The sequence below is a fragment of the Paramisgurnus dabryanus genome, chromosome 14 (genome assembly GCF_030506205.2).
Source record: "Paramisgurnus dabryanus chromosome 14, PD_genome_1.1, whole genome shotgun sequence".
In the NCBI taxonomy this organism is placed as follows: Eukaryota; Metazoa; Chordata; class Actinopteri; order Cypriniformes; family Cobitidae; genus Paramisgurnus; species Paramisgurnus dabryanus.
Window position 1 is genome coordinate 8,976,511 of NC_133350.1, and position 22,026 is coordinate 8,998,536.

General features: G+C 36.7%; 1 protein-coding gene across 2 annotated transcripts in view; it reads right to left on the reverse strand.

Moving 5' to 3' along the window:
* Nucleotides 1-352: 352 nt before the first annotated feature.
* Nucleotides 353-22,026, reverse strand: part of xxylt1 (xyloside xylosyltransferase 1) — a 42,241-nt gene continuing 20,567 nt past the window's right edge. For both annotated transcript variants that reach the window (XM_065241000.2, XM_065240997.1), the window contains exons 4-5: nucleotides 21,698-21,830; nucleotides 353-2,750 (exon numbers count right to left, since the gene is read on the reverse strand). In XM_065241000.2, the coding sequence (XP_065097072.1) occupies nucleotides 2,354-2,750; nucleotides 21,698-21,830 (530 nt within the window). In that variant the 3' untranslated portion in view covers nucleotides 353-2,353. The remainder of the gene's footprint in view (nucleotides 2,751-21,697; nucleotides 21,831-22,026) is intronic.

Consider the following 22,026-nt stretch of genomic DNA (forward strand, 5'->3'; position numbering starts at 1 on the left):
CCAGAATGAGAGTTTTAAATAGGAAAAATATCAAAACTCTGGTTATTTTTTAGCTCAATGCTAATGGTCTAATCAGATTCAGTGGATTATGCTAAGCTATGCTAAAAGTGGTAGCACCAGACCCATAGATCAGCTGAATGGATTCCAAAACGGTAAAAACCAAATGTTTAACTCTAGGGGAGCTGGAAAAAGCTGATTTTTAAAAAAAAGTGGAGTGTGCCTTTAAGTATTTCTATTTTTAATCCTTTAGTGCTGTTGCCAGGATTAATAATTTACATAAAAAAACAAAGATAGAGTTTACACGGCACTATGCATCCATATTAGTCATTTACAGAAGACAGTGGTTAGTTTATCAGCTAAGATTTATTATAGAGAGCAACATAACACTTTAAATATCAAAATGATACCCAGAGACATCCAAACACTCTTTTAACAAATATGCTACTGTTCATTTTAAATGCAAGAAAAAGAGGTGCCATAGAAGCAAATAATACGAAATTTTATTTTGAACACACTAATATATACACATGTAGAAAGAAAGATATATTAAATATATTAAAAATTCGGTACCTCTTCAGTGGAATTTTCTTCATAGGTGTTAATACATTCAATTTCTATGACACAACATATATACTGCATGACACAACATATATCTGTTTTACATTCAATTTTTAAGAAGAAAGGAAAGACAATTGAATATAAGGTACAATACACTTTTTACAACACAAAAAAGTCACAGTTTCCTGAGTGGTTCCTTTGAGAAACAATTGTTCATATAAGACATAAGGTCACATAATAACCACACAAAATGTATAGGATAAATGTATACCAATTACAATCAATGTGGATCACTCACAAAGCATGAGGAGAATAGACTTCGATTTACAATAAGGTTGTATTTGTTAACATTAGTAAAGCATTTACTAACATGAACCAACAATAGAGATAATGTTAGGTAATGCAAATACAATTGTTTATGTTCATTGTGCATTAACGTTACAACTTTTAATTTTAGAAATGCATTAGTAAAACTGAAACTAAAATGTGCATTATTCATTGTTATTTCATGTTAGCTAATGCATTAACTAATGTTAGCCAATACATTATTGTAAAATGTTACCTAATTGATTTCTTGCAATGAATCTAACCAAAAATGGTTTGCGGAAAATGCACACGGAAATCTGTTCTGCTCATAAACAAGACCCTAAGATTACTTAAAAAACAAATAATTGCTAGGACCACCCATAAACGTTTCAGTCCATAATGAGCCATACTGAACCAGCTACACAAAACTATTGCACAAAAAACAAATTAACTGAAAACCTCCAAGACGTGTTCTGCTGATCTTTACAATATCGTGCAATTGACACAATAGAGTCTAAAGAGGGATCTCACGGCTGACTGGCAACGCACTTCAAAGATTTATTACAAATCAGCGCCAGGGAGTCCAGGGAGATTCTCCATCCCTCCGCCCTGTTGATCTGACATTGCGGAGGTTATTGCAAGCGTTTTACACAATCCTGCAGAGGGTTGCCAATAGCAGCATCGCTCGATCTACCAGCCAACCACAACAGCTCGAGCTCTGCCCTCTTAATCTCCTGTATATGTTTTGCATATCCACCCAATCCCACTTCCCATTTCTCACACAGATCAAGCAGGAATGTCCTCTTCCAACCTTAGGCCTCCGACGAGTCCACCAATCAGATGTTTGAGATGTTATCTTGGCTTTCGGAGGTGATTACAACTGATGCACTTGCGCATGACTGAGAAATCTGATTTCCAACATCAACACTCGGTTTAAAGCCGCATGACAGGTTCACAAACAGACAAACTCGGGAAACTGGGTCAATCCCTCTGAATCATCACTATGGATAAAAAGAAGAATGTGCCATACGTACGCAGTTTTTGCTGGTATAATGGGTTGAAGTGCACATAATGTGGTCAAATTATCCAATGAGAGTTTAAAAACAAGGTAATAATGTGTATGGGAGTTTATTCATCTGTATGACACTGTTTTAGGAAAATGAGCATGCCAGTGTGTTTTCAACCTGTGAACAAAGGAATGATAGGGAGGGAAAGCGTCCTGATTGGCTCTCTGCCAAAGCCTCCTGATAAGTCACCTACATCTCAAACTACTAAGAATCAAAGCTGTCGGTGAAATCATACTGGTTTGTTTGGTACTGGAACTTATTTTGGAAAGACACCAACAAGCTCAGTTGAATTAAATGTGGTGATGATTTGAATATGTAGCATAATACTGATCTGGGAATAAGTGTGCCAATATTAGGACCTATAGCATTTTAGGCCCTTATCAAACCTCTGAGGCTTAACATTTCAAAAAGGTAAAGAGTACTCAGTCATCAGGTATAGGAGAGTTGCAATTGCCGTGGTAGATGTGGACCGGCCCATCGCAGTGATAGTACAGCTGGAAAACATCACCGTAACCATGATCCCTCCACCACGTGCACAGCTGTCGGTTCCAGCCGCAGGCCAGAGGATAAAACAGCTCTTCGTGCTCCATACCGATCATGGTGAAGAAATCCTGATCGCCCAGATGCCCCCTGAAGTGATACTTCTCTGCCAGCTGTGCCACCCGCTCGGGCTCCAGAAGCTGGTTATATAAGGTTGAGCGACGCATGGCATCGAGGTTCAGAAGCATCACTCCACTGTTAAAGCCTGGCAGACCCTCCGGTGGTGGGTCACCAACACGGGCCTTGGGATTTTCTTTGCGATATTGCCAGAAAGTGTGTCTGTAACAAATAAAGAAGAGGACTCAGAGTCAGGAGAATAATTTTATGTAGAAAAATATCACTATTATTATAGCTCAATAAGGATCGTTCACAACAAAGACAACAAAAATAAATGTGAAACTTCAGTGTGCAAGCTTAAAATAAATATAACATTATTGTCTGTTGGTGTGGAGTGTTCCTAAAAACATCCATTTAATACAAAAACCCCTCCATCCCTGAAGACCCTAGAAAATGCATAGATGTGTGCACATAGAGTACGACCCCAGGCTCTGAGCTTGAGGCAAACTTATGAAATCCAAAAAATATGTTTACTGAGAGAAGCTTTTAGGCGATCTCACTATTCATGAAATGCAGAGCATGCTGGCTGCTGGTGAAAGCCCATAACGCCACACATCTCTTGACAGAGACCGTCTACAGCTTTGATCACCCCGTCAATGTCTCCTGCAGAGGATTCATCAGAAGATCTCCTGAAGTTCACAGACGCTTTGCATCTCTTTTAAAAACAACAAGTTTCCCAAGCTAGGGTGGAAATGACAAAGAGCCCTCTGAAGCTTCGGTTCATGATGGACCATTCACTTGACAGCAGAGGAGCCCAAACGGAGTAGGACACAAGCAGAGGGCTTTTATCTTTCTCTTTAAGGATCCACAGGAGCATATCAGAGACATGCTGAAGTCAACGAGAACTCAAGTAAACAAATGTAAGACTGAACGCAAGTCTGAGAGTCTGAAGGGCCTGTCTGAATTGTATTGAAACAACACTGTGAGCTACCAGATGTTTTTTAAGTACCGCTGTACATTGAAACATCACAGTTCAGATGTGAGGTATAAAGCTCATACTGTTAACCTACGACCCAAATACTGACAGATTGAATACATGCATGCATGTATGAATGAATGCATGCATGCATGTATGTATGAATGAATGCATGGATGAATAAATGCATGTATGAATGAATGCATGTATAAATGAATGAATAAATGTACACACGAATGAATGAATGCATGCACACACGAATGAATGCATGCATGGATGAATTAATAGATCAATGAATGAATGAATGCACGAATGAATGAATAAATAAATGAATGCATGGATAAATTAATGAATGAATGAATGCATACGTTAATGAATGAATGAATGCATGGATGAATGAATGCATGGATGATAGGATGCATGGATGAATAAATGCACGGATGAAGGCATGGATGAATGAATAAATAAATGCATGCATGGATGAATTTATGAATTAATGCATACGTTAATGAATGAATGAATGAATGAATGCATGGATGAATGAATGCATGGATGATAGGATGCATGGATGAATGCATGGATGAATGAATAAATGCATGGATGAATGAATGAATCCATGAATTAATGAATAAATAAATAAATGCATGCATGGATGAATGAATGGATGGATGGATGCATGGATGAATAAATGCACGGATGAAGGCATGGATGAATGAATAAATAAATGCATGCATGGATGAATTTATGAATTAATGCATATGTTAATGAATGAATGAATGAATGAATGAATGAATGAATGCATGGATGATAGGATGCATGGATGAATGCATGGATGAATGAATAAATGCATGGATGAATGAATGAATCCATGAATTAATGAATAAATAAATAAATGCATGCATGGATGAATGAATGGATGGATGAAAGCATGCGTTAATAAATGAATTAATTAATGCATGCGTTAATGAATGAATGAATGCATGTACGAATAAATGCATGGATAAATGAATGCATGGATGAATGAATGAATGCATGCGTTATTGAATGAATTAATGAATGCACGTGTAAATGAATGAAAGCATTAATGAACAAATAAATTCATGCATGGATGAATCAATGCATGGATGAATGAATGAATAAACACATGCATGAATGGATGAATGCATGAATTAATGAATGCATTAATGCATTTTTGATCATTGTATAGCTCTTCATAGAATGAAATTAGACAACTTTGTTTGTGTGAAGACAAACATAAAAATAGAAGAACTATACGATAGAAGATTCTGTATATATAAAAAATTTAAAATAAAGATATAGAGGACGAACCAATTTATATAAGGTACCCAATTTACAATAGGCGCAGTAATTTTGTAAATTTAGTTCTTTAAGGACATTTTAATATTATTAAGACATAGCTTTATGTTCGAGCACAGGCAAGGTAGTATGTTTATCATCTGTTTTTCTATCTTATTTTGCATTCCATAGATGGAAAGTCACATGATCATAAAGTCAAAATGACATCTAGGAGTAAATAACTTTATAATATTAGATTTTTAGGCGAACTACTCCTTTAATAAAAAAGAAATAATCAAATGTATGCATTTGCAATCTAAGCACCCAAAAGGAAAAATTGCCAGCGAACAGACCGAATAAAAGCAGTAAAAGATGCATTACTGAAGCGGTGACACTTATGTGCAGCAGCCCTTTAATTCCAATCCTGCAGCTCTGGGTGAAAGAAGTTAAGAGAGAATATTTAGGACACCCTCTGAGAGTCTTCATCAAAATAAACATTCATGATGAAATAAAGCACTAGAAAAAATACAGCATCTATGATCTAAGTGCATGGCTGAGTCACTTTAAGTCAAGATGTGTGTACGCCTGGGCCGCCCCACTGACTGCAGTTTTGGAAAGAAGAGTTGTTTAGGGCCTTTAGATGGAATTTCTGAAGTCAGGATCTATTATAGATGAGGAACAGAGGGGGTGACTGCACAAAAGTACATCAACAGTGCACGTTGACACAGCAGAACGACAACTTCCTGTGCAGAGTCAACTTCCTGTCACCTCTTCAACTTGGCTTCAGAGTCAGTTTATTAACACCATCAACTCGCCCTCCGTTTAATGACCTTCTCTATAAACATCAGACAGGCTTTCATGCGGCCCTTCCACATTTTACGTCCAGTTTCTGTGCGTCTGTGAGGATGCATACGTGCATGGCAGCATGCATCTACAGCGCATCCTCAGATTTCAACACAGCTCTGACAAAGGAAGGAAGGGGCATTTATAATGGCCGATGACAAACAAGAAAAACATTTACAAACAATATCTAACATACAAGTTTAGCACAAATTTTTAAGAATGTCTGGAGAAAACAGGGAATAAACTGAATCTACGGACCAAATGGACCAATATCGCGGACCAATATTCAGGCCTAAAATAGAGCGACACAAAATGATGGGTGATTTCTGGAAAAATGCATTTATGCCCTTATCAGTTTAAAGACAAAAATCTGACAATAAATATAAACATTTTTATTTTAAAGCACCGAATCCTGAATTCCATGCACACATGCATCATTGTCAGTGTAACTCAGGTCTGTCAGTCACTTCACCAAGAGATTTTCAAACCAATACAACAGACCATAAATCTCCTACACCCTTCAAAGTGCTGACTTCAAGGGCTCTACCCTCCGAAGGGAGAAGTGCATAGGGATGCTCATGTCAGTTTAGCAATAGCTCAAAGCCCGTCTCACCAGATTTAAGCTTCAACACACACCTGCCACTGTGAAAAAATATGATGGGGATGCCAAGCACCTGAATGAAATCTGTCAAACAGAAGCGAAAAAGCAAGAAGCTTAGTGCTTCACAGAAAGAAAACGTTTTCCCTGTTTGCCAGCTTTGAAAACAAAAGCTAATGCAGAGTTTCATAATGTCGGATGAAGAGGTGTAATTTGACTAAAAACGACCGTGTTAAGAGAGCTGTTAAAAGCCTCAATTAAACAGCAAAACAAGCAGTAATGCAGTGTATAAAGTGCATTACTCGGCTCTAATTAAAAAGAAACCTGAACAATGCATGATAATGCCAAAAATATAAAAAGGAAAGAGTTTCAAGTACATGTTATAACAAAAAAACAAGATATTTTGCACTTTGGCTAGGCTACTTGTGTTGTGATGTAAGAAAATATCGATATTAATGCCGATATACTGTAAGTCCTTATCGATCTGAATTTGCTGTAAGTTTGAGTCGTTTATAAGATGCATTTGACACTCGTCAAACATAATCATTATAGATATTCTTTATTATCATGAAAAAAACAGCAATATAAATATATCCTTAAGCCATTTCCTGGAGCTGCGTGTGTTTTCAGAGTTTCTGCACAAGAGCGCCCTCTGGCTTTTGGATGTAGCAACATTTCACCCTAATTCATCGAGAAGCATAGCAAGCTTTATCAGCCGATATATCGTGCACCCCTAATCGATATGCATGCGTATCGGGATATTTTGTTGCAGATACCATATAAAAAAAAAATCCAATATCGTTTTTTCCAATCAAGATTTATGACAGTTGTTTCGCTTTGAGTTTAAATTTGGACCGCTACATAGCGTTTATTTCTAAACTTCAAGAGTGCCAGAAGTACTCATTCTCTTAGTAACAGGGTTCCCACACCTTAGTTAACTTCAAATTCAAGGACATTTCAAGGACTTTCCAGGTCCAATACCCTCAATTCAAGGACTAAATGTGGGGACACATTTCAAGTGAGAGCAAGGTTACATCGTGTTACCTTTTAAGATACATTGTTACAGTTCCCTTTCGAGGGAACTCGCGCTGCGTCACTGGGGTGACACTTTGGGGACGCCTCCAGGGGTAAGTGCATCTGAATGTGTATATCAAACTCAACCAATGCACTGTAAAAAACAACCTATAGAATTTACTCAAAAAAATTGTTGTAACAATTTGCACTCACTTTGTTTGAGTAAATTATATCCTATATATTTGATTAAAAAGTACCTAAATTTAATTACTATGATAAAGTAAAAAAAATTAGGTAAGGTCTACCTATTTTTTCATAACTAATTACTTATAAAAAATGAATAACATTAACCCTATTGGTATTAAGGCACAGATCTATTAAATTATTATTAATAATGATAAGCCATTAAGAAACATTACATATTACTTATTCAGAGAGGGTTGAATAAGAAAATAGTCATGCACAAGATTGCATAAATTGCTTGCTTTATTGACCAAATAACATTCTGTAAACATTTAAAACTAATTATTGGACGTATAATAACCCCAATACATTTCAAGTGAAATACAACATATCATAGTTTTACATAAAGCTTCTTGAACATATTATTTCATAAAACAAAATAAACCAAGGCTTCATGAGATGTTAAAAAACCATTAAAAGCAAGATTCCTAAATACTGTTCTTCACGTTATCATTAGAAAATTAAAGAAGACAATAATATGAGAGGAAAAACTGATCTCATTTACCTCAGTAGACTAGCATGCTATATCGATACAAACAAACATTTCAACTTCATTTAAAACTTATTAAGTGCAAAAATACAACTTCATATTATGCTATAACTCACAGTACACGTGCATAAAACATTGAACACTAACAAGAAGTACTTACATTCAATTTTAAGTGATTCAACTTCATATACAAGTCTCATATATAACATATGAACTCCGAAATACTTTTTTGAACAGACATTAAAAAGCAAAAGGCAACGTTAAGTATATATCCGTAAATGATAATAATAATAATAATAATAATAATAAAATGGCTTCATAAATGGATCCCTTCTAAAACAAAACTCAATATATTAACAGATAAATGCAAGAAAACTTTTACAGTAATTATCTAGCATCGACAGCTTTACCGTTGTTTGTTTGTCTGCTCGACGCCCTCCCGTCTGTATCGTACATCAACCGTCCGCTGCTCTCTCTCGTCACGTGGTTTGCTCAAGTTCAACCACTCATATTGAGCAGCTCCGCTGTTCACGAGATTCAGACATGTAAATAATAATAATGGAAGTTAATATTTTAATCATAAATATGGATATTTATTCGTATTCGCAGGTGCAAGAACTGGGCGATGTTTCATTCAAAGCTAACCTGACTGACATATTCTAACCTATCAATCTGTCAACAACAGAGACAGAGAAGCACGCAAATGACTAAACTTCTGGTAGATTTTACAGTTAACCAACTTAACATTTCCATTCATGATGATATCAACAAGTTAAATAAAAACTTACCTGTCAACAAACCGCAGTTCTCCCGCCGATATGATATGAAAAAATGGTGACTCGAGTCCCGCCTGGATGTTGATTCATGCGCACTTTGCGGTGCTAAGGCCAATATTTTGGGGTATATGTTACTTATTTTTTTAGTATTGCAGTTATTACTGTTAAAAATTGGATAGTGAAGGTAGAATATACCCATTATTTTTTATTTTACTTGCTAGCTTATATACTTAATTAAATTATAACTAATTTTCATGGGTTAAATTTAACACCCTCCAGAGTAATTTTTTACAGTGTGGTGAGACTTAACGTCAAAGGTGTGACAGGGTGACACGGCAGCCAGGAAGTATATCGCTATCTGAAATATTGTCAAAGACGGCGTTACAGGGACGCAGGAAGTATGGCAAGGGAGACGCAGCGTCTCGTTCCCTTCTCAGGAAACAAAAGTTACATACGTAACCCGAGACGTTTTCATGTGTCAAACACAACTATGCAAAACGCATTTTGGTATGAATCAACATTCGCATAAAGAAGATATAAGAATTTAAAGAACAGTTTAGCATGTGTGCTTAAAAAGTCTAGAATTTTTATTTTGTTATCCTACACTACACAGGGAATCATGGGGATTTTTTTCCAAGAAAATTCTTGCTTAAAATAGATTCAAGCACTTTCAATGACCTGTATCTATGCATGTAGATTTTCAAAAACTTCTCAAGGCCTTGAATTCCCCCGCCCCAGATTCCCTGTAGAAATGAAGGATAAAAGTATTTTTCCAGACAAGGCACAAAAGATGATGACCAAAGTCCCACAGTGTGTAAAATGTGCGATGTCAACCCATTGTATTCTGGTTCAATTATTTTTTTGCTAAGATTTGCATATGGTGGTGTGTTCTTGATGACAGCTTTCCTAAAATGATATCATATTCTATTCCTAATATAACAAATATCCCAATACAATGTATCGCATTGTGTATTGCACATATTGTATCGCCAAGTTATTGCCAATACACAGACCTACATATAAGCAAATGCGTGATCATGTCAACACACAAAAAAATCTTATGGGATCATGAGGTTGATTCAATGAAGGATTCAATAGTACATTACGTCAATAAAGCATTGGATAAACACTAAACATTTCTAACATTTCCAAAATGAAAATCGTGTCATTATTTTTTCATCATCATGTTCTTCTAAACCTGTATGAATTTCTTTTTTTTATAAATACAAAAGAAGATATTTTAATAAATGTTGGTAAGCACACAACTGATTGTAACCATTGACTTCTATAGTAGAAAAAACAAATATAATTCAATGGGTAACGTGTGGTCAACTTTGATCTTACCATCATTTATCAAAATATCTTCTTCAACATTTATCACAATACTTCCATAGTATTTGTTTTTCTACTATGGAAGTCAATGGTTACAATCAGTAAACGTTACAAAATATCTTATTTTTAGTTCATCAGAAAAAGGAAATTCATAACATGAGGATGATTTTTTTTTTTTTTTTTTTGGGGGGGGGGGGTGAACTATTCCTTTAACAAATACAACCTTATTGTAAAGTGTTACCGTAAATAAAAAATATTTCTTGTGCACAAAACAATGACCTTGCATCCTTACAAAAACTTCAATGCCAGGTAATAAAAAACAACAAGAACAACTCACTGTTTTTACTTTAAACCTGCTGCAAATGTTAAGGCGGAAATATCTGGCATTCTCTGCAGAGTGCATGAACAAAATCAGGAAGAGACATCTTATGCAACAGGTTTCTCAAATATTAACCAACGTGTTCTGATGAATTTTAATGTCTCATCAAGTGATGAGCAATTTATCTGTAAAGGCAGGCACTGAATGAGGCCACGGGAAGCCTGATCCGTCAATACTGAGCTCTGGATGTCTGGCACTAACTGGAACAGAGGAAAAATGTGATATTACCGGAAATATCTGAAGGAATAAAAACATGGAAAATGATTCACTACGAAATTTTTGTGGTTTCTTGGATCGAGGAATAAACCACACGAGAAGAGATTTCTAATGTGATCAAGTTTCTGTAATAGGATTTTTTTAACATCTATCTTTCAAATATCTTCAGTAATTAGGTGATAGCAACAATAATACTTTAACATAGCATTTACTTGTATGCATTCGGCAGACATTTTTATCCAAAGCGACTTACAGTGCATTCTTGCATTTTTATTAGTATGTGGGTGATTCTCGCGAAATTAGACTTATGAGGTGTCATGAAAAATTTTGATAACAAAAGTAAATGCAAAGTAAGAGTATCTAGAAAGTAAGAGTAATAAGAAGCATACAGTTACAAACATTTCTTCGTGTACTATTTTGCACATGATTTCACTGACATCATAATAAAACCAATTTTGTTGTTTTTTCCACATTTAAGAGGAACATTTTCATTACCGCAACGTGTCCATGACTGGAATTGGGTTCTTTGCCATGGAAATATTTATAATAAAAAAATCTAAAAAATAAAAAGCTTCAGTGCATGTTATACTATAAACATTTCCAGTAAAGAAACATGTGGTATTTGGTGATCATTGGTAAATGTAGAGACAATAATAAGGAATATAAATGTGTCCAAGACCAATTTTCTCATCCTCCGCAACAATTTTCAATCATTGTTTAAGCCCTGAAGGAACAAACATTTTTAAAAAAAATTAGTTGGAAGAGACATAATTGACTGTGACACTCAAGATGGCTACCAAGTAAGCAGTTCTTATTTTTTTCTCCAGATAAAAGTTGAAATTTTGTTTGTCATAGTACCTAGAAAACTTTTTAGTTCTCATTACTGAAACATGAGTTTGTAAATGCATATATTTAATGTAATTTCATGTTGTGGTAATGATCATTTTTGATAATGATAATCTAAAAAATTTAAATAATTCTATAGGAATTATTTTTTAAATCCTCTAAAAATAATGGTTATAGTAAATTCAGACCTTAATCTTATAAGTGCAAAAAAATTGGCTTCAAGGGCTTTTTAAAAATTCTGATGCTGGACACCTAAATCTGGATTTCGTGAGAATCACCCACGAGTGTTTACTGGGAATCAACCCCATGATCTTTGCACTGTTAAAGCAATGTTATACCAACTGAGGATTACTTATAGTAGTTATAATAATAATAATATGCTTGCCATAGACTACTGTAGCATTCTCAAACATCCTTGTACTGATGTTTTACAAAAACAAAACCCACAAATACCACATGCATATAATGGTGGTCTACCCAAGCAGATAAAGATCTGGGCTGGCAACCAGAAAGTTCAATCAAGGTCGATTTAACCCTGCAACGGGTGAGATTTATAACTTGTCCCCTCCAGGGAAAATATTCTCCCTGACCGTAATTGACTTCTGATAAAGTTACCACTGCTAAATGACGTACTGCCGACAAATCCATGTGCACGCCGTCAACCTCACAAACACCAACAATTCATCATCACAACAAAATGTTAACAAGCATTTTAGAAAATGAGACCACCTTCGTTTCCAAACAACGTCAAAGGCACCAGAATTAAAAGAACAGGGATGGAGGCTCATGGGGAAAACACAAAGAGGTTATGACGTGGTACCACATACAGTAAGTGAGAGCGGGATGGGCATAAATGCGGTAACTGACGCAAGTCCAGGGTCGGTGTGTTTATGTACTAGACATGGAATTTTAGCAGTAGCTCTCTTTAATTTGCAAAGCCTGGTTACTCATGAGCACTGATAGCAATCTGTTTGTATAGACTGGAGATCAGTCAGGAGAACCAGAAGCCCTTACTGTTTCTGTAATCGCTTCCTATGCCGGAAAAAAGCCTGGCATTAGCTTGAAACTCTTGCACAATAACTGGAACAATATAGTGATATTCTGCTGATCGGTTGCGCTTTAATAAAGACATTTAATGATATAGCACCCCTGACGTGGGAAAGGCTTTGGATATATTTAAAATTTTTATGGAGAAGACAGATTAGGTTCTTCCTGAAAAACAAACCCTGTAACAATATAGAGAGCATACAGTAAGGGTAGTGTTAGGTAATACTAAACAGAATAAACTAAATTGTTGCCTATTGCCTGCATTCTGCTTAATAATGAAAATATTCACCCACACCCATTTGACTTTGCTGAATGCATAAACCAAACTGCTTTTCAGTATATCTCAGCTTGCTGAATTAGCCAACATATTAAACGGACATTTCAGGGAAATCTTTATCAGACAAGGAGCAATTCTAGGTATTTTGTGAGCACAGAGTCTGAAAACATTGCCAAATCTGCACATGTTGAGATTACTGAAAAATGATGCCCAGCTGAGTCAGATTTATTTGGTGCTTGTGCAAACATTGCAAAATTCTTGTGCCTGAAGCTTACATTCCTTAAAATAGTTTAAAAAAAAGACTAAATATTAAATATTTTTAATGGTGCAAGAAATAATTACATTTACGATTATCATACTTACAGACTTACAGTGCATTTAAGGTATACACTTTCCTTGAGGATCAAACCCTGCACCTTTGTGCTGCTAGTGCTCTGCCAGTTGAGCTACATTAAATTAGATGAATTAGGGATGCATCGAATGTTCGGCAACCGAAATTATTCAGCCAAAAACTAACATTTTCGAACAAGTGAAAAGGCTAATAAATAAATAAATTTTACTGAACAATGAGGTCTTTGATGACGTGATCAGATAGTAAACAGCACAGAGAGAAAGATGTGCAGCAAACAAGCATTTTAAAGTGTCCGAGAAAGATTTGTGTGCTGAATGCACAACCACAGAGACTTTAGCTCTTTATCTCACAATAAAGAGCGTCAGCAGTACGTAATAAAAACTTCCTAGAACCAGTAAGTCCTACAATAACAAACATGCTTATATAAGATGAGAAATAAAACATTAATTTACAAAAGCTTTTTGTTTTACTGCTTTGTTGAGCATTTTTTCCTCTGTCAATCTCGCCCCCGTCTCCTCTTTCTTTTTGCTTGTGCTTGATCGTGCACGCAGGTGCACATCCGCTGCTCAACATTCAATGCTATATAAGCGTCGTTGCTAGTTTCTTAAGGCATAGTAATGAATAGGTTATTTGTATTTTGTGCGGGAATAGAAGATCGGATTAATATCCGTTTAGCCAAGACTCATTTGTGTGGTCGAATGTAAATGAAACAGTTTTAACAAGTCTATCTATAGCTATCTGAAGGCCCAATAATGACTGCTGGAATGGTTAAAAAAATGAATTGTTAAATAATGTGAAATAAATATAGTAAAATGACATTGTGAAAATTTTACTTGTGCAATGGTGAGAAAATTGGCAAAATAATTAGGAAAATGAAAAAAATCAGTTTGGTTGTTCGGTATTTGGCCTTCGGCTGAGTTTTTAATTTTATTCGGCTTCGGCCAACATTCGGCCAGGATGAAGACTTTAGTATCCACCTTGCCAGATGCCAATAGTCCAAGATTTTATATCACTCCCAAATAAAGATTTTCCATTCACTTATTTATAGGTATCACAAAACCTCTTCAGGGTGATATAAGACCTCACCCTGTCTGTGTTTATTTCACAAAAATGCCAGGCTGATAATACTTTCAATGCTGTAAATATGTCATATGTAAATACTGAAAATATGATAAAATGACTATAATATAAAATTATAGAAATAACAATTGATTGTTAAATTCTTTAAACAATTCATTAATTTGTAATTTATCATTCAAGGTTTACAATGACCTTTACTCGTGCAAGGACTTCACACAAACCCAAGATTTATTACCCAGCGGTTTCCAGGACTTAAACACAGCCAATAGCTATGTAGCATTTAAGTGTTTTTCACAGATTATGTGTGAAGTACGAGACTCTACTGGTGCTGTAATTAATGCAGACAGCAGGTGAACCCTTCACATCTCACAGCGGAGGAAACGAGTCTGGAGCAAACATCTTAAACGACAAGTGCTCATCGTGACAAAACCAGGGACTTCTCCCAGACACATACAGTACAGTGCACAGACAAACACAAAGGACATCAACATCAGTTTTAACATCAGACGCAAAGCACAGAAGCTTCTGTGATGGTAAAGAGAGAACATACAAAGAAACACATTTCCGCAAACTATTTCCATCGGCTCTGTTCCAGTGTGGAAACTATTCAATAAAACAGACAGTTCTAGTGCTAGACGCTGCTGATTAGTCAACACTCGATCCAGTGATGCTAAGCCTATGACAGTGTTCAAAATAGCCCCCATACCCTTAAAGGCGGGGTGCATGATCTCTGAAAGCCAATGTTGATATTTGAAATCACCTAAACAAACACGCCCCTACCCCAAAAAAATCTGGAACTTCTTTTGATAGACCCGCCCCACACATACACAACCCAGACAATGATGTCGGTTAGTAGACACGCCCCTTACTGCTGATTGGCTACAAGTGTGTTTTGGTACTCAGCCAGACTCCCTTTTCCAAAGCATTTCTCAAACATAATGCACCCCGCCTTTAAATGATGCAATATTTTAGGGGACCTCCATAATTTTTGTGATGTTCGAAATTGGCATTATTGGGTGCACTCACAATAATGAGTATATTAGCTAGCCGCTAATCGTCCACTGAGGCTTGCGGTGAATTAATTTTTGCGCCTTGGTGAAAGGTGGCGCCTACCCTACAGCGCTTCCGGTGAGCCCGAATTCACTCACTGGTTTTCATTCACTAATTCGAGTGAACTGTATTAGTGGAGTTATGTAGGGAATATAGTGAATGAGGGTATAGGGGGCTATTCGGGGACAGCCTATATGTCACCCAGTCTCTCCCCAGACACAAATGCATGCATTAAATGGTTTAAACCACAAAGAAGTTGTCTGTCTATATAGTCGACATCCGGCTGGCGAGCAACACATAGTCTGTGAGGCAGACCAAACTTTCATACAGTGCACTGTGGTGTGCATTCAGCAGCACGCAGCATCCTGTCCTCCACCCACCCCGAAACGCTTGCTTACAAACAAACTTTAGGTCCTGTCATGTTTGTGTTTGGTATAGGATGTGCACACAATGAGGTTTGGAGGTGAAAGAGAGCCAAAACAATAACTTACATTCCAGTCTGCCTTCTGTCAGATAACAAGATGTCAACACATCAAAGAGCAACATCTCTACACTGAAAAAACATAGTTTTTAGATTTTTTATGCATATTAGCCTTGAATTTATCTATAAACTATTGTGCTCTACAACAACATTCACATTCAAAAGATATAAGCATTAGGGGCTGTGAGGTAAACTAAACACTACTGGCAGTTTCAGTGGAAATTACATCAACACATCAAACAAAGCTGTGCATTTAAAGGCACTTTAAGAACCGTTCTCATCCCATTTTGGATATATACACAAAGAATATAATACGATGTAAATTGTATTTTATAAAAATTAAAGGGGCCATGTCCCAAGACTTTTTTAAGATGTACAATAAATCTTTTTTGTCCCCAAAGTGCACATGTGAAGTTTTAGCTCAAAATACCATCTAGATAATTTATTATAGCATGTTAAAATTGATACTTTGTAGGTGTGAGCAAAAATGTGACGTTTTGGGTGTGCAAAAATGCAAATGAGCTGATGAAGTTCAAACACTGATCGCAATGATAGTGATTTACTGTAATTGAAACTCAATTGTGCTGTCAATTATTTTCTTTCTCTCTGATTCCCTCTGCACTAAATGGCTGTGCCGTGGTTGGATAGTGCAGATTAAGGGGCGGTATTATTCTAATAAGATATCCTTATGACATCATAAGGAGAGCCAAATTCCAATTACCTAATTTTTCACATGCTTGCAGAGAATGGTTTACCAAAACTAAGTTACTGGGTTGATCTTTTTCACAGTTTCATGGTTGATAATGGCACTGGGGAATTATAGCACTTGAAAAGTCTAACACAGTCTCACCCCATTTCGTCAATATTTGACGACCCTTGACCATTCGTCATATGTTGACGTGAAGGGTATACCTTTCGCGTCATTTTTTGACGAACTGGGGACTTCAATACTATTACGTCCGTTGCATTCTCTTTCCTATTTTATTACCATTTGCGCGTCGGTTTAGGGTTAGATTACGCAAAATTAAACAGTGTACGCGAAATTAAACAGTGTACGCGAAATTAAACAGTGTACGCGAAATTAAACAGTTGTCACCTGGCGTTGGGGTTAGAAACAGTTGTCACCTGGCGTTGGGGTTAGAGTTAGGTTTGGGTAGGGATGTCATTATGTAAATCTAACCCTAAACCGACGCGCAAATGGTAATAAAATAGGAAAGAGAATGCAACGGACGTAATAGTATTGAAGTCCCCAGTTCGTCAAAAAATGACGCGAAAGGTATACCCTTCACGTCAACATATGACGAATGGTCAAGTGTCGTCAAATATTGACGAAATGGGGTGAGACTGGGTTGAAAAGTCAGATTTTCATGCCATGGACCCTTTAATATTTATGCATTTGGCATACACCTTTGTTATGTATATTATATTGAATTTCTGTCAAGATATCCTTCTAAAAGTTTCACAGTGCACCTTAAAATAATAAAGTAGGGATGCACCGATAGGATTTTTTTGGGCTGATACCGATACCGATTTAAACAGAAAACTTCTGGCCGATACCGACATTAAACACTTGTATAAAATACACATTTTTTTTTACATATAATGGATTTCTTTAATAAACATAGTATTTAAACGGAGTAGCTTTAAACAGAGTATAAATATTGCTACTTCAAGAAAAGTTGGACTTCTTTCCCCCACTAAAGTGCAGTCTGTTTCTTTTATTCTCCAAGACATTTGTATACATAAGTATAGTGCACACCAGAACATTAAATCATTTTAATTGAACAACAGACATGCAACTCATTGCCTTTATGCAGTTAATTAATAAATAATCGGTATCGGCCTTTCTCGTGCTATTGCCGATATGCCGATGGTTTCAAATTCATCAAAAATCGGCCGATAAATATCGGCGGCCGATACATCGGTGCATCACTATAAATAAAGCATTAAGTTACTCTCTGAATGCGCTTTCTGAAATTCTAATATTTATTCGCAGTGCTTTTCAGTTCATTTCTCCATTCTTTCATCCCATCCGTTCCTCTCAACAATTTAATATTAACATTTTACATTTACCGGATTAGAGGATTTCTTTCCGCCCCAGGATTCAGTAACAAAAAAGTGCAATTTAATATGCAGCTGCTTAATATGCAAAATATGCATCAGTGCAGAAAAAACAAAACAGTCAAAGACACTTTTGGTTAGAGGCACGTTCCATTCACATATATGCTTTATAGCCGAAAGAAACCACATGTTGACCGCGCCTTCATCTCTGACAACATCAAAACAACCTTGCAACAAGCTGCATTGACACTCGAACAAAAGCAAAATGAGCAGCAGCATCAACGTGATTTATAAACATAAACAGCTTAAACTGCATACAGTACATTTTTCTATAGGTCTTTTGGTGCTTTTGCAAATGACTCCTCCACTTGCAACACCTGATCTGTGTTAAACACCACACTTAATAATAATTGTTTCAGTTCGAAAGGGAGGTAAAGGGTGTTTGTAATTGTTGGCATATTGAAGCTCTTAATCCGATTAGAAAATATTCCCTGCTGGATGTTTGCACTCATTCCGAGCCATGTGCTCGGAGAGGAATCCAGACCTCTGGCACGCTGCCATGCACCATTTTGCGCCCTGGTCAGAAGAGGCCGGTGAAAGGGTGAGGCTTACAAACCTGATATGATGGCTCCAGAAATCCTGAGCTTCAATGCTCAGCAGATTTGAATTCAGACATTATGGCAAAATAACTAACTTATAAGCAATAAAAAGCACAGCATCCTGCTCCGTTTTCTTAATCTCAGCTGCAATAATATCAGGTGCTTGAAAAATCCAGCACTTCAGAGATTTGAGACGTGCTTAAACATGCTGTATCAGTGGAAACTAAGTCTTAGGAACATTGAAACAAGCGCATGGCCCAAGTGACCCAGGCAGAAGGTTTGGAAAGGACCCGGCGGTGATTACGGTGGCCTTGTGGGTCATTGTTTTGGTACAGGTGGCAGATGTTATCATCAAACCTGGTGTACCAAGTCCTACTGTGCTGACGTAATACTAATATATGAATGGTTGATTATGCTTTTAATGCTTTGAAAGTGTTTACGTGGTTGTGTGTAGTCAAGAGAACTGTTGTGGAAAACTTGCACTCTATTGTTGAGAAAAGTCCCACAAGGGGAAAGTTTTTCCATCAGCATGGCTCACTTCCTTTATCCAGAAATTATATTCAGTACACTACTACAGAGATGGAAAGTTTGAACACCACCACAGCAGCTGCAGGATTTTATTCACTTCTCCGTTTTTTATTGAAAGAGTTAAGAGAATGATTAAAGGTCTAATGAGGCAATTTTATGAATTTATTTTTATTTTTAAACAAGCATGCTACAATGCAAAACACTCATGTTGATTTAAAGGGGTCATATGACATTGCTACAAAGAAAAAAATTTGTATTTGGTGTAATGCAATGCGTTTACACGGTTTGAAGTTCAAAAAACACATTATTTACTACATACAGTACACTATTGATGCTTCTCAATGCCCCACCTTTCTGAAATGATTTTTTAAACTTTTACAAAGCTTGGAGAGGAACCATGCTATGATTGGCCAGCTATCTATTGTGTTATGATTGGCAGAATACCTCAAGCGTGTGACAGAAATATTACCCCCCCCCCCCCCTTACCAAATTTGAAATATTGGGACTTCAGTCTATGCGACTGCATGCATGAACAGTAGAAGTAGACTGTTGTCTACAATCTGATTGACCAGCTAATCTGTATGTTGTGATTGGCCTGAATACCTCTGAAATCAGCAGGAAATGTGACGCTACTTACCATGTTTGAAAGATTCGGTCACAATGCAATGCTAACAGGAGTTAACTTACAGGCTGTAAGTCTGAACCGGGAGGAATTATGATAATGGCGCTCTTCTCTACATCACCAATCCCAGGAAGTTTGTTGTAGTCCAAAAAATAAAAGATTTGTGTTGCGATAACTCGCGTCATCGTTTACTTTGGGATTTGTACCTTTTGCATATTGTTAAAGGATTCGTCCATTTTCTTAAAAAAAATCCAGAAAATTTACTCACCACCATATCATCCAAAATGTTGATGTCTTTCTTTGTTCAGTCAAGAAGAAATTATGTTTTTTGAGGAAAACATTCCAGGATTTTTCTCATTTTAATGGACTTTAATAGAGCCCAACACTTAACAGTTTTAATGCAGTTTAAAATTGCAGTTTCAAAGGACTCTAAACGATCCCAAACATATTTGGCAAGAAAATTTTTTTTTTTACTTTTAAACCACAACTTCTCGTCTTCCTCCGGTCCTGTGAAGTGCCAGCGCGACCTCACGTAATTGCATAATGACGTGGATAGGTCACGTGTTACATATATAAAACGCACATTTGCGGACTATTTTAAACAATAAACTGACACAAAGACATTAATTAGTATCATTCCACATACAACAACGTTGGAACGGTCCTCTTTCTCCACACTTGCAAACACTGAGGCGTAGTTTCGCATATGTCATCCGTGACCTCTTGACGTGATGACATATTACGTGAGGTCGCACTGGCGCGTCGCAGGACCAGAGGAAGACGAAAAGTTGTGGTTTAAAAGTGCATATTTTTATTTTTCTTGCCAAAAATGACAATCGTTTCGCTAGAGAAGACCCTTATGCCTCGTTTGGGATCGTTTAGAGTCATTTGAAACTGCAATTTTAAACTGCTTTAAAACTGTTAAGTGTTGGGGTCCATTAAAGTCCATTAAAATGAGAAAAATCCTGGAATGTTTTCCTCAAAAAACATAATTTCTTCTCGACTGAACAAAAAAAGACATCAACATTTTGGATGACATGGTGGTGAGTAAATTACCTGGATTTTTTTACGAAAATTGACTAATCTTTTACCTTGTACTAATACACACTTACACACCAAAAGAAATGTAAAATCGTGAATCGGATAATTGGTGCTCAAACATGTATTTTAGTCTGGGACTGGGCTTAAGCCTGTGTGTGAAACCAGGCCTTTATGCCTTTTATGAACTAGGAAAAGCTGTTTAGGCAAAACTGCTGTTTAATAATATCTGTTTTATTGCAATATGCTACTTGTTTATCTTTTTTCTACATTGGACTTTAATGCTTTGGGCAATTCATCTTTACTCATTTCGAGTTTGGATTTTGATCTAAAATAAATAACTTCCCAAACTTGGCCTGAAAAAAATACCTATGGTGAAATAACTAAAAACATTTATTATTTGTGTGAAGCTACAGTAAAATATAAATGAAATACTGCAATGCTTTGAAATACAGATTTTTTTTTTATCCAACCCTAATGGGATGCAATGACCCCCCCCCCCCCCCTACATCATTACAAGCAGCATGTGGGTTGATGGGGTTGTTTCAGGCCATAAGCTCCCTACACAGCCGTTCCCTTCCTCTCGCAAATTCACAAAACCACAGCAACACACTCTCACAGACAGTAACAAGAAAAACAACCTCTTTTGTGAATTCCTATCACAAATCTAAGCCGTCTCCTCATGTTTTGGTGACCAAACACTGAAGCTCTTAGGAGCGGTTTTAGTAAGCTAAAGTCACGTGATGGCCGGTCTCTGTCCTGGTAAAAAATGGGACTCAGTGTGACTCCCCCAGGCAACAAAACTGAACTCAGTTGTGTTTAGTATGCTGTGTGAACCAAAAGCACAGGTTGTCCAAAGTCTCTTTCAGGATTAAAGAAAGTGTTTTTGTTCAAACTGTGACAGACTCTAGGAACGTGATAGGGATGCCAATGTCATCGTCTTGCCAAACTCAAGAATCAGACTGCACCTCCAGTTTTAAGAAATAGACACCATTCGAAAGTTTTTACTTTCTACGAACAAATACCTGTAAACCGGCTGCATCTCTCGTGCGATTCCAATGACAGCTTTGGGTGGGAAATGGTTGAACTCTTGGAAAAGGTCTCTGATGTTGCTCCTAAATTTGAGATCCAGATCCAGCTGAATAATTCTCGTCAGTGCTAGAGGACATAGGAAAAAAGAAAAGAACAGCAAATCAGTCATCTAATACCAGGATGACCTCATCCTTTAGCAGCCTGTGGTCCCATTGTGCATACTTAACATGCATTCTGGCTTTGCATAGCAAAATCCTCTTCGAACTGTTGATTTGCCATTGCACTAGTTGACCTTAAAGAGAAATCTGACCATACAAGAACA